At 49.1% G+C, this 13,385-nt stretch overlaps 1 protein-coding gene across 1 annotated transcript; it reads right to left on the bottom strand.

Annotated features, from left to right (window-relative positions):
* Positions 1-4,398: 4,398 nt before the first annotated feature.
* Positions 4,399-13,038, bottom strand: LOC140185335 (uncharacterized). Its single transcript, XM_072238721.1, has 2 exons — positions 12,969-13,038; positions 4,399-6,548 (listed from the first exon to the last, which is right to left on the bottom strand). Exon 2 carries the CDS (start codon positions 5,856-5,858, stop codon positions 4,857-4,859), a length of 1,002 nt encoding a protein of 333 aa, XP_072094822.1. The 5' UTR covers positions 5,859-6,548; positions 12,969-13,038; the 3' UTR covers positions 4,399-4,856.
* Positions 13,039-13,385: the final 347 nt, after the last annotated feature.

Raw genomic sequence — 13,385 nt, 5'->3', positions numbered from 1 at the left:
CAACAGCGGACCAAATAGTGCCAATGCCCGGGTCATCCCGCTGAGCAGCCGCCACTTCCCCAGAACTCAATTCCGGCAGCAGTGAGGTCACAGTGAACCTGGGGAATGACGTCATCGGAAGCCGCCCATTGATCCGCTGCTCGATCCGGCCGCTCCTTTTCCTCTGCCTTCACGGTGATGGCAAACTGTCACAGGGCCGTCACCCCAGGGGCAGGAACGCTCTCCCCCTCCTCGTCCCTGTCCAGTCCCTCATGCACCTGTCACCCCAGGGGCAGGAACGCTCTCCCCCTCCTCTTCCCTGTCCAGTCCCTCATGTACCTGTCACCCCAGGGGCAGGAGCGCTCTCCCCCTCCTCGTCCCTGTCCAGTCCCTCATGCACCTGTCGGGACAAAGCATCCGCATCAATGTTCCGGCTCCCCGGCCGGTACTTCAGGCTGAAATCATCCAACTCTGTCCAAAAGTCTCTACGGGTTTAGATATTCTCCACCCTCCTGTCCCTCCTCCCCTCCCTTTCTTCCCCAGGGGAGGGTAACCACACAGAAGCTGATTCAAGGGGTGACTCACTTTGGCGTAGCCCGTCAGGAATCTCCGATAATAACCACAGAACCCCAGGGATGAGCGCAGGGCGCTCACAGTCTGGGGCCTTGGCCAAGTGATCACCGCTTCTATCTTAGCCGGGTCTGTCACAACTCCATCAGGAATCTCCGATAATAACCACAGAACCCCAGGAATGAGCGCAGGGCGCTCACTGTCTGGGGCCTTGGCCAAGTGATCACGCTTCTATCTTAGCCGGGTCGTCACTACTCCAAACCGTGAGATTACGTGTCCAACGCAGCTAACAGACGTTTGGCAGAACTAGCATTTGTCCAGGGAAAGTTTTAACCCTTCAGCTTTCAGGCAGCGAGCACCTTGAGTAGCCTCGCTTCATATTCTTCCAAGGTGAATCCAAATACTATGAGGTCATCAAAATACACCAACACCTCAGGCGAGTTCATATCACCTACCGTCTTCTCCATGACCCGCTGGAAGGTTGCAGGGGCTCCCGATATGCCCTGGGGCATCTTTTCGAACTGGAAGAATCCAAGAGGACATATAAAGACTGTATTCTCTTTGTCGGCCTCACTCATGGGGATCTGCTACTATCCACTCCTCAAATCCAGCACACTAATCCACTTTGCACCACTCAGAGAGGCCAGCGCGTCTTCGAGCCTCGGGACCGTATACTGGTCAGGGACGGTGCGCCTGTTCAGAGTCCTATAGTCCACACACATGCGTACCTTCCCGTTCTTCTTCCGGGCCACGACTACTGGGGAGGCCTAGGGGCTTTGGGACTCAGTGATGATCCCAGCTCCCTTCAACTTACACAAATGCTGCTGCACGTCTTCCATGTCTGCAGGGGCCAGTCGCCGCGACCTCTCTCTAAACGGGGTGTCCTCGGTCACCCGGGTAGCGTGACGCGTGCTCTTGGAACAACCAACATCAAACTCGCTAATGGAAAATACACCTTCCAGCTTCAACATCTTCTCCACCAGCCTCCTTTTCCTGCCCGGCGGCACCGGGGAGTCCCCGAAGTTGAATGACTCAGCGGTCAACTTCCCCCGCTTTTCCAATAGTTTCTCCCCGGCGTGCCTCACGGGGGCTCTAAACATTACCGTCACCAGGAACAAATGCGCCAGGGGCATCCCCCGCTTGAAGGTGACCTCCCTCTTCGTAGTGTTCCTGACGATCACTGCCACCCTGCTCGGCTGTAAAACTGAGGGCTTCTGCAATTCGGGCCTCACCAGCACCCCAGCCAGAAATCCCGACACCCCCTTGTGGTTCTCCAGAGCGTCCACTAAGAAAGGTTCGCCCTCAGGCACTCTGGGAAATATGGTGGGTCTCCATCACTCTCGCTATTTCCCCGGGCCGTATCACCATTGGCTTCGACTGGGTGAACCACACGGTCCCTCGTTTAAATTTGGTATCCAGCCCAATGCTGCCACACACTTCCTCAAAATCACCTTGATACACTGGGAGCACGGACAGGGTCTCCAAAATCTCTCCCTCGCCTTCTCCTTACAGACCCCCATGAGCCTCCTCACCAGAGGGATGTTGGTCCCCACCAGAATTGAAACGCAGCCCTTCTCAACAGGGAAACCAGCACCTCTATACCAAGACCCTCAGACACTCCCACATCGGCCTCCGAGAACTCCAGTTTCACTGACAAATAACCGTCGTATGGATAATCACCAGCACTGAGACCCCAAATCTCCAGTGCACTGAATGGTGTCAAGGGTAAATGCTTCAGATACCGGTTGTAAAACGAATGGTACAGTAACGTGACCTGCGACCCCGTGTCGAGTATGGTTTTAGCGTAAATACTCTCTATCCGTCGCGACACACTAGAGCGTGGTCCCACTAAGCCTTCAGGAATAGGGTCTTTCCCTTTCGGGAATTCCTTGGTACATTGCTGGGAACGTGTTCCCCCAGAGATACCGGGCCGTTCCCTAACTGGGTCCCCTCTAGGTTTTCCCAACGACTCTCCCTGCCGAGGTACCCGGGGGCTCACTCTCCTTCTGGCGTGAGACCAGCTGCCAGCAGCCCTCCGCACTGTTCGTCCCCTCGGGGAATCTGCACCCAGCCCAGCAGCTCCATCATATGGGGGGGGGGGATCACACCCGCAGATAACAGCTGATGTATCTCCGATCTGAACTCTGCCGCAATCTCCTCTACCGCTCCCCGGGGTAGGCTATCTGTGGTCACTTCACCGCAGGGGACACTACCGAGGACTGTACCTGCTGACTGAGTCCTCCCACGCTCCCGCAGCGTTCTCCTCTTCCCGTACCTCTCTGATCAGCTCAACAAAAGGTGGAGGGGGCACATCTTACGAGACTGTCAGAGACCCCACACAATCGGGTCATGGGACAGGGCACTCCTGGCTATCTGGTCCATTCTTAACCGATCCACCTCAGCCGCCTGAATGACCCCTCTGCGCCGTAAGCAATTTAGCTGCCTCTCTAGCCGTAAAATAAAAGCAGAAACTTTCTCCCCCTTCTCCTGACGCATGCTTTGAAACGCCACCAGGAGCTCCACTGGGCTTCCAGTCGGATCAAAGTCATTGCCCAGTGCTTGTTGATAACTGACAGCTGTCGCTACGGGATAATGTAACCTGACAGCTCTCTCGTCAACGGCCCGCCCATTCAAACTTTCAACCAATCGCTGTCGCTTTTCATCATCCGAGCACTGCCACTCATCGAACAACTGAGAGGTTCGTTCCGCCCACGTCTCATACTCCTCCTCCCCTTTCGGGGTGGGTGTTATTCCAGAGAATAGGTGGAGCCTGCCACAGCTGGGACTCTGAATCTGATTTTTCCATTTATTCGCCAGAGAAGTAAGGGCGGCTACTACCTCAGAATTCTCACTCTTCACCAGGGGACGTGGACTAATTAGACCTTCCAACTCCGACCACTCTTTCCCCTCACTCCACAGAAATGATAGAACCCAGTCTTTGAAATCTCCGCCTCCAGCTCCCTCAGCGCTGGTTTGCATGAGAACAAGAGCTGCATCCGCCATTTTATCAAGTCTCTGCTCACAATCACAACTTCAACAGAACTTAACAGTGGAATTAACAATTCATCCGCAGTACAAATATCTGCCCCACTGGTTCATTGTTCAGGGTAATTACACAACATCCAACAGAATCAATCCCGAACGTAGCCCTCACAATTGTAATTCTCGGTTTGCCTTGCGGCTTAATCTAGGGGGTGATAACCCCCTTCCCGGCCCAACTGAAGAAATCTCGTTTGGATGGATGCTGCCCGATGTGTCCCCTGTTACAAATTAGTGTCCAGAAATAACAAACAGAACACACTTTGCGATTAAATGATTAAGCTTTATAACTCTTACTTTGACTGTATGGTTAGTAGAGAAACAAAATTGAAAAAAGGGTGCGATCTTATTAAACAGTCTGTGCGCAAAAGTGGAGCTCACTGATAGGCCGATCGGTCCCCATCGGCCTCCTCCGATCGTACTGCCCTTCGGACCCGCGCTCCGATTCCACCCTGTCCGGCAGTCTAGCAAATCTCTCCATTCGCGTCTTCTCTCTCCATCTCTCTCTCTGACAAAATCAACCGCTCCCAGATTCACGAAACAGAGCAACAAAATCCTGATTGGCTGACATGCATCCCATAGTCCTGTTATCGCCAGCCATAACACGAACATTGCTGCTGCAGAGAAACTGTTACTTCAGCAGTGAACATTACAAAGAAGCCATTACATTAGCAGTGAAACCTCACAGCGCGTTACACATGACAGAAGCATCTGGCTTCCCTTGGGCTGTATTCCCTGGAGTTCAGGAGAATGGGGGCTGGGGTCGTGAGGGGAATCTCATTTAAACATTCTGAATTTTAAAAGCTCTGAACAGATTAGATATGCGAAAGTTATTTCCCATGGTAGGTGAATCTAGGACAAGAGAGCACAACTTCAGGATCGAAGGACATCCATTTGGAACAGAGATGAGGAGAACAGAGGGTGGTAAATTTGTGGAATTTGTTGCCACATGCAATTGTGGAGGCCAAGTCATTGGGTGCATTTAAGACAGAAAGAGATAGGTTCTTGATTAGCCAGGGGATCAAAGGGTATGGGGAGAAGGCAGGGGAGTGGGGATGACTGGAGAATTGGATCAGCCCATGACTAAATGGCGGAGCAGCCTCGAAAGGCCGAATAGCCGACTTCTGCTCCTATATCTTATAGTCTTAATTGAGTTGACTGAGTGAATCCATTCCCACATTCAGAACAGGAGAGTGGCATCCCCCAGTGTGAATTCGCTGATGTATTTTAAACTCAGATGACCGAGTGAATTCCTTCCCACAATCTGATCAGGTGAACGGTTTCTCCCCAGTGTGAATTCGGTAGTGGCTCACAAGTTTGGATGACTGACTGAATCCCTTCCCACATTCAGAGCAGCTGAAAGGTTTCTCCCCAGTGTGAACTCGCTGATGCACCTTCAGTCGAGATGACCAAGTGAATCCCTTCCCACATTCAGAGCAGGTGAATGGCCATTCCCCAGTGTGAAGTCGCTGATGTTCCTTCAGTTGAGCGGAATGGGTGAATCTCTTCCCACATTCTGAGCAGATGAATGGTTTCTCCCCAGTGTGGTCTAACTGGTGTGTCAGTAGTCGAGAACGCCGAGTGAATCCTTTCCCACAGTCTGAGCAGGTGAATGGCCTCTCCACAGTGTGAACAAACTGATGATCTTTCAGCTGAGCTGCATCGGTGAATCCCTTCCCACATTCTGAGCAGAGGAATGGTTTCACCCCAGAGTGGATTTGCTGGTGTCTCAAGAGCTGAGATGACCGAGCAAATACCTTTCCACATTCAGAGCAAGTGAACGGCTTCTCCCCAGTGTGAACTCGCTGATGCTCCTTCAGTACAGATGACCGAGCAAATACCTTTCCACATTTAGAGCAGGTGAATGGCCTCTCCCCAGTGTGAACTCGCTGGTGTGTCAGTAGGTCAGATGACTGAAGGAATCTCTTCCCACAGTCTGAGCAGGTGAATGGTCTCTCCCCAGTGTGAACTAACTGATGTTGTAGCAGGTGATTTGACTGAATGAATCTTTTCCCACAGTCTGAGCAGGTGAATGGCTTCTCCCCAGTGTGAACTCGCTGGTGGGTCTGCAGGTTGGATGATTGAGCGAATCCCTTCCCACAGTCTGAGCAGGTGAATGGCTTCTCCCCGGTGTGAACTCGCTGGTGTCTCTGTAGTTTGGAGGAGTGAGTGAAGCCCTTCCCACAGTCTGAGCAGGTGAACGGCATCTTTTCAGTGTGAACCAGCTGGTGTTCATTCAGTTGAGATGATTGAGTGAACCTTTCCCACATTCAGAGCAGGTGAATGGCTTCACCCCGGTGTGAACTCACTGGTGTCACTGTGTTGTGGTTGAGTGTGTGAATGTCTTCCCACCATCCGAGCAGGTCAATGTCCTCTCACTGGTGAATTTTCTGATATACCTTTAGCATCAATAACAGAATGGCTTCCCACAGTCAGAACAGGTGGAGCATCTCACTATGGTGTGAACTTACTGATGTGTCTTCAGACTGGATGACTGAGTGGTTCCCCTCCCTCACACAGAGCGGGTGAATGGTCTCTCCCCACTGTGAACTCACTGGCGTGTCTGTGGGTAGCCTGTGAGTGAATCTCTTCCCACACTGAGAGAAGGAGAATGATATCTCACTACGATCAATTCTCTGGCAATTCAAAAAGACAGACGTTTGAATGCCTTGTACAATCAATGCAGTTGAGAACTGATCTCCAGTGAACAAATGCTGGTGTGTTCTCAGCTCCCGGTTCCAGTGAATTACACAGAGTTAAAACAGAAAATTTCATTTCAGAGACAGAATACATTTACCAGCTGGGATGAGATACTTCTTCATCTCCAAAGATCGACAACAGATGTGTTGGTGTTGCAAAGAAAATATTTGGTCACTCCTTAAATATCCAGACAGAGACAGAAAAACTGATGTTTTGTTGTGTTGAAGATTCCCGTACACAAGTGCTCTGCAATTTCAAACCTGTAAAAATATTTGCAAAAGACATCAATTGGTGAAGGACAATATTTCAGGAGAGGTTTCGTCTGTGGTGAGAACATCAGAACAAAAGAAATAGGAGCAGGAGTTGGCCATCTGGCCCTTAGAGCCTGATCTGCCATTGAATAAGATCATGGCTGATCTGGCCATGGACTCATCTCCACCAACTGCCTTCTCCCCATAACCCTTAATTCTCCAACTATGCAAAAATCTATCCAATCTTGTCTTAAATATATTTACTGAGGAAGCCTCCACTCCCTCATTGGGCAGAGAAATCCACAGATCCACCACTCTCTGGGAAACGCAGTTCCTCCTCATCTCCATCCCAATTTACCCGAATTTTGAGGCAATGTCTCATCTACCAGTGGAAACAACTTTCCTGCCTCTATCTTATCTATTCCTTCCATAATTTTACATGTTTCTATATGATCTCCTCTGAATGTGAGCTGTGGCGTCACAATTTTACCAATTTCAACACAAGCTGGGGGTTGTCAACTTGAGATATACCTCAGGATACTGTGGGAAGTGAGGGAGAAAATTGCTGAGCCTCTGGTGATGATCTTTGCACATCAATAGGGAGAGGAAAAGTACCAGAGGATCAGAAGACACTGTTCCCTTTTTAAAAAAGGGAGTAGAGATCAGCCAGAAAATTACAGACCAGTGGTTCTTACTTCAGTGCAGGGCAAGTTGTTGGAGAAGCTCCTGAGAGGCAGGATTTCTGAGCATTTGGAGAAGCATAATCTGATGTGGGATAGTCAGCATGGCTCTGTCTAGGGCAGATCGTGCCTTACAAACCTGATTGAATTCTTTGAGGATGCAACAAACACACTGATGAAGGTAGAGCATTGGATATATTGTACATGGCCTTCAGTAAGACTTTTGATAAGATTCCTCATGTGAGGCTCATTCAGAAAGTAACGAGGCAAGGATCCAAGTAGACCTTGCTTTGTGGATCCAGAATTGGCTTGCCCACAGAAGCCAAAGGTGGTTGTAGATGGCTTGTATCCTGCATGGAGGACGGTGACCAGTGGTGTTCTGCAGGGATGTGTTCTGAGACTCCTTCTCTTTGTGATGTTTATAAATGATCTGATGAGGAAGGAGAAGGGTGCTGATGACACAAAAGTTGAGGGTGTTGTGAAGAGTCTGGACAGTTCTCCAGAGGTTACAGCAGGATGCAGATAGGATGCAAAACTGGCAGATGGAGTTCAGCCCAGAGAAGTGTGCTGTGGTTTATTTCGGTACATCAAATTTGAAGACAGAACACAATATTATGTTGGGACTATTGGCAATGTGGAGGATCAGCGAGATCTTGTGGTCCATGTCAATTTTACACTCAAAGCTGCAGTGCTGATTGACAGTGTTGTTAAGAAGGCCTCCATCAACCATGGAACTGAGCTCAAGATCGGTGAGGTAATGCTACAGCTATATAAGACCTTCTTTAAACCCACTTAGAGTCTTGTGTTCAGTTACCTCATTACAGGAAGGATGTGGATACTACAGAAAGACTGCAGAGGAGATTTACAAGGATGTTGCATGGAATGGAGAACATGCCTTATGAGAATAGGTTGAGTGAACTTTGGAGCGATGGAAGATGAAAGATGAGCTGACAGATGTGTATAAGATGATGAAAGGCATTGATCGTGTGGATAGCCAGAGACTTTTTTCCTAGGGCTGAATTGGTGTAGTTTTAAGGTGTTGGAAGTAGGGTTAAAGGGGATGTCAGAGGTAGGTTTTTCACACAGAGAGTAGTAGGTGCATGGGATGCACTGCCAGCGATGATGGTAGAGGCAGATACCATGGAGTCTTTAGAGAGACTGTTAGATATGTACGTGGAGCTCAGGAAAACAGAGTGCAATGCGGTTGGGAAATCCGAGGCAGTTTCTAGAATAGGTTACATGGACGGCACAACACTGTGGGCCGAAGGGCCTGTAATATATTGTAGATTTCTATGTTTCTATATGCACTCATCTGCGAACAAGGCACGGATCAGACATTCTGACTGACCATCAAATTCTCTGACTGTATTCCTGTCTGTGTGAGAATGTGCTATTTCTGACTTCAATCAACCTAAGACTTGGCTCAATTTGTCTCTGTCCTTTGGTATTATTTCAAGTTCTAGTCATGTTTCACAAGACTACAAAGAGCACTTGTTTCTACATGTATGATCCTGGAGATTTACTAATTACTCAGATACCCTCCACCAGCTGATTGACAGTGATAAACCCATCGATGGCAATGCCAATGAATATAAAGTGGAGGGCAGTGGCTATTTTCATTGGAGTGCGGCACTTTTGTGATGTAAAAACCACAAGTCACTTGTCATTGAGGCAAAGGTGTTTCATATCGTTATTCACTCAGAGAGAACTAAATCTGACGGAAGGTTTTGTTTCCAAACAGCTCTAATTGACATTTTCACTGACTGGAAGGTGAACTCTTCAACCGAGATTAACTGGGAACTATATTTTTGTTCTGAGTTACTAATCCTCGGATTTACATAGCTGAAACACGGCAGTGTTTGGGAGATACATTGGCTCCCATTTCCTTCGACTGTTGGGGAACAACACTTGGTGGTGTGATCCATGGCTGCCTCTTTACCCAGAAGGGCCTGCGAACCAGAAACCTGTCTGTCAGCCACCGAACAATAAAGCGATGCGCATGCGCCGCAGAAACGGCGGCGGCCCACCGCTCATTAGCCGAAAGCCTGGCGGCACTGGGTACGGATCGTGGGGCTGAGAAAGAGGGAACGGACCGGGACTGTGCTGGGGTGCAGGACCAGTGCGGCAGGAGCTGACAGTAATAGCCCGTCAATCACGTTTCAGACGCCGCTGATTAATTCCCCACCGGAGACCCCTCCTACCTGCGGCCGGTCTTTGCGAGCCTCTCCTCTACTGAGCGCATGCGCGATATTTGGGATGACCTCATACCTCTGCGCATGCGCGTGTGAGCAAACAGAAGTTAATCTGCAGATGCCGAAATCCCAAACAACAGACGGAAAATGCTGGAGGAAAGTCAGGGAGGCAGACAGCAACTATGGAGAGAAGTGAACAGTCGGCCTTTCAGACCCAGACCCTTCTTCAGCACTGGAAAGGAAGGGAGGGAGTCAGAATGTGGGGCAGGTGAGGTGATAGGGTAAACCGGGAGACGGGGAGGAGTGAAGCAAAGAGCTGGGAAGTTGATTGTTGAGAGATAAAGGGCTGGAGAATAATAATAATAATAAATACTCTATTGATTCCAAGTGGGAAATTCATTCGTTCCAGCAGCAACATCTGAAAGCACAGCAATCAGCGGGCTGACTTTACTGAAAATAAAGTGAAGAATAATAATATACACAATAACACTGTATCAGAGTGCAATAATAATGTTTGAAACAACAATGCAGAGACTATTGAACTGTGATGTGTGTTCACCTGTCGCAGAAGATTTTTGTTACGATCCTTGTGAAGGCGGAGCTGAGTGAGTTTGTTCAAAAGGGGTCGGGGGCTTTGCTGCCTGTTCAGTAGGTCATGGAGAGGATGTTCCGGTTGTCCATAATCGATAACAGTTTGATCAGTGACATCCACTCCACCACTCACTCGAAGGAGTCTGGGTGGTGGCCAAGGATGGATCCAACCTTTCTGATGAGTTTATTTAGTCTTTCCCAACGTAAAGCAGCGAAGAAGACTGCACTCGCTACAACAGACTGGTAAAAGATCTGCCACATCCTGCCTCACGTGCTCAAGGATCTCGGCTTCATTAGAAAATGGAGTCTGCTCATCCCGTTCTTTTAAACAGTCTTGGTGTTGGTTTCCCAGTCATGTCTCTCGCCGAGGCGAACACCCAAGTATTTGTCCTCCTTCACCATCGCAACTTCTTCTCCCAGAATGTACACAGGACTCATCATAGTCCTGTTCCTCCTAAAATCTATCACCATTTCCCTGGTTTTGACCACGTTCAGGAGCAGTTGATTCTTCCCTCACTATTCCACAATCCTGTTAAACCAGCCCTCTGTACCCCGAGTCCTGCCCATCTCTGATGCACCCAACTACGGCAGAGCCATCAGGGAACATCTTTAAGTGGCCAGACTCAGAGTCGCACTGAAAGTCTGAGGTGTTCAGTGTGAACAGAAACGGAGTCAGGACAGTCCCTTGTGGGGCTCCAGTGTCACTCATCTCCACCTCAGGCAGAGAACCACCCAGCGGTGTAAACTGGGGTCTATCTTTCAAGAACGCAGTAATCCAGGAGATAGTGAATTTGTCTACGCCCATCCTTGCTCAGACAACGTGGCTGGATTGTATTGAAGTCATTAAAGAAATCAAAAACAGTGACTCTCACAATGCCACAAGCATCATCCCGGTGGGAGTGAGCTCGCTGCAACAGAGAGATGATGGTATCATCCGCTCCCTCATGAGGTTGGTAGGGAAACTGTAGAGGGTCCGAGGTAAGTCTGGACCGGCCTCTGCATCACCTTCATCACATGAGGGCAATTGGTCTGTTGTCATTAAGTCCAGATGGAGTCACCGTATTGGGCAAAGGAACCAAAGAGGAAGTCTTCCCCAGCACCGGTATCTTTTCCTGACTCAGTCTTAGATTGTAATGGTGCTGCAAAATACCAGAGAACAGGATCGTACAGGCCTTCAGTACCCTGGAGCTGATGCCGACAGGGTCAGCAGATGTAGTCTCTCCCCCTGTCTCCTACCCTGACCTACAGTCACTGTCAGACGGGACAGAAGATGTAGTCTCTCCCCCTGTCTCCTACCGTGATCTACAGTCACTGTCAGACGGGACAGCAGATGTAGTCTCTCCCCCTGTCTCCTACCGTGACCTACAGTCACTGTCAGACGGGACAGCAGATGTAGTCTCTGCCCCTGTCTCCTACCATGACCTGCAGTCACTGTCAGACGGGTCAGCAGATGTAGACTCTCCCCCTGTCTCCTACCCTGACCTACAGTCACTGTCAGATGGGACAGCAGATGTAGTCTCTCCCCCTGTCTCCTACCCTGACCTACAGTCACTGTCAGACGGGACAGCAGATGTAGTCTCTCCCCCTGTCTCCTACCATGACCTGCAGTCACTGTCAGACGGGTCAGCAGATGTAGTCTCTCCCCCTGTCTCCTACCCTGACCTACAGTCACTGTCAGACGGGACAGCAGATGTAGTCTCTCCCCCTGTCTCCTACCCTGACCTGCAGTCACTGTCAGATGGTAACTAAATCTAGTTGCGAGTTGACGAGGGACTGTTAATGTCAGATTCTGCAGATATTGCAACAGTTCCTCACACCCAGGACTGAACCCTGGTCACTCAGCATTGCAGGGGTTTGTTAGACCAGAACTCCACATGATACAGCACAATCAGGCCATTCGGCCCATCGAGTGTGCTCTGCGATTTCATCAGCACTCAGTTCCAGTTCATCGCTCAACACACAATCCAGAATAGCTGATCCCCAACGTGTTCAACTGACATCTCGTTGGCATTTTACAAATTTCCCCCTCTGTAATCAACGCTAACCTGATTTTCCTAATTGTAATCCCCCATGACTATCGTAACATAGCCCTTTTGGCATGCATTTTCTCTCCAATTGTAATTCGGAGACCACATCCTTACAACGGTTGGAGGTCTGCATATAAATCATCGCAGGGTCTTGTTACACTTAATGATTCTTCGCTCTACCTACAGAGATTTTACATCTTCTGATCCTTTGCCGCCCCTTTTTTTGTAATGATTTGATTTCATATTTACCAGCAGAGGCACCCACCCCCTTTGCCTACTTACCTGTCCTTTAGATACAACGTGTCTGCTTGGACGTTAAGCTCCGGGTTGTAATCTTCTTTCAGCCACGACACGGAGATGTACTCAAATCACACTGTGCTACAAGTTCACCTTTGTTACTCTGTACACTGCGCACGTTCCTTCAGTCCTGCAATCATCACCCTTATAGATGTTGTCTCACTTTAACGGTGCAACTCATTCCGTTGACTGCAATTTTCACCTGATATCAGCCTCTGCATTTTTGTTTATTACGTGTGATCGTGAACAATAGCCAGGATCAGAAATGCTGATCAAGTCAACTAGTTCCCAAAGAGAACTCTGACAGGCCAATCAGATGGTTCACCGCTGCTCAGCGATAGAACACAAGAAAATCATATGTACAATTAAGAAACATTTAAAAAAAATAGTAGAAATACTGGAGTCATGATGAAGTCTGCTGGAGAGAGACATTTATACACCTGCTGTCCTCCAGTATTCAAAGAGATTGAAGAATAAGGTTGCAGGGTGACAAAACGTGACAGAAGCACTTGGAACTAAAAACTAATCACGACTGGGAGAAAACAGCATCTGTTCTTTACGCACTGTTCTCTAGCAGTTTAAGGACTAAGTCCAGCCGGAACATAACTCAAAGTGCTCTTGAAAGTCAGGTATTAACCCTACCTGCCAACAGCCAAGCATTGCCATCCTGGTCCCCTTCATCATATCTTATGAAGAAGCATGTGCCTTCCCTCCCAGAGATGATAGGTGTTTGTGCACTTGACTCTTGAAGGCTTGGAACCCATCGTCGCTGATCTTTCCAACCACAGCATCTGGAAGGCTGTTCCAAATTCTGATAGCACAGTGAAGGAAGCTTCTATTCAGTGTGTAGGTTCTCGTATCAGGCATAGACACAGCATGAGCAGGCACAGATAAAGCTGATCGTGTGGTGTGCCGTCTCTCATAACATGAGGGCAGCATGGTGCTTGCTAGTACTCTCACTGCACGCTACCTCTGTTGCCAACCAGCTACCTCATCCCCAGCACTCACACTCCGGTTCCCATCCCCCTGACAAGTTATTTTAAACACAAGCTCTAACAA

This window comes from Mobula birostris, chromosome 20 (genome assembly GCF_030028105.1).
Source record: "Mobula birostris isolate sMobBir1 chromosome 20, sMobBir1.hap1, whole genome shotgun sequence".
Classification (NCBI taxonomy): domain Eukaryota; kingdom Metazoa; phylum Chordata; class Chondrichthyes; order Myliobatiformes; family Myliobatidae; genus Mobula; species Mobula birostris.
This window is presented reverse-complemented; position numbering and strand designations above follow the sequence as displayed.

What these genes read in the sequence shown, in the direction of transcription:
- LOC140185335 (XM_072238721.1), bottom strand. Translation starts at nt 5,858, where the DNA reads ATGTGGGAAAGGTTCACTCAATCATCTCAACTGAATGAACACCAGCTG.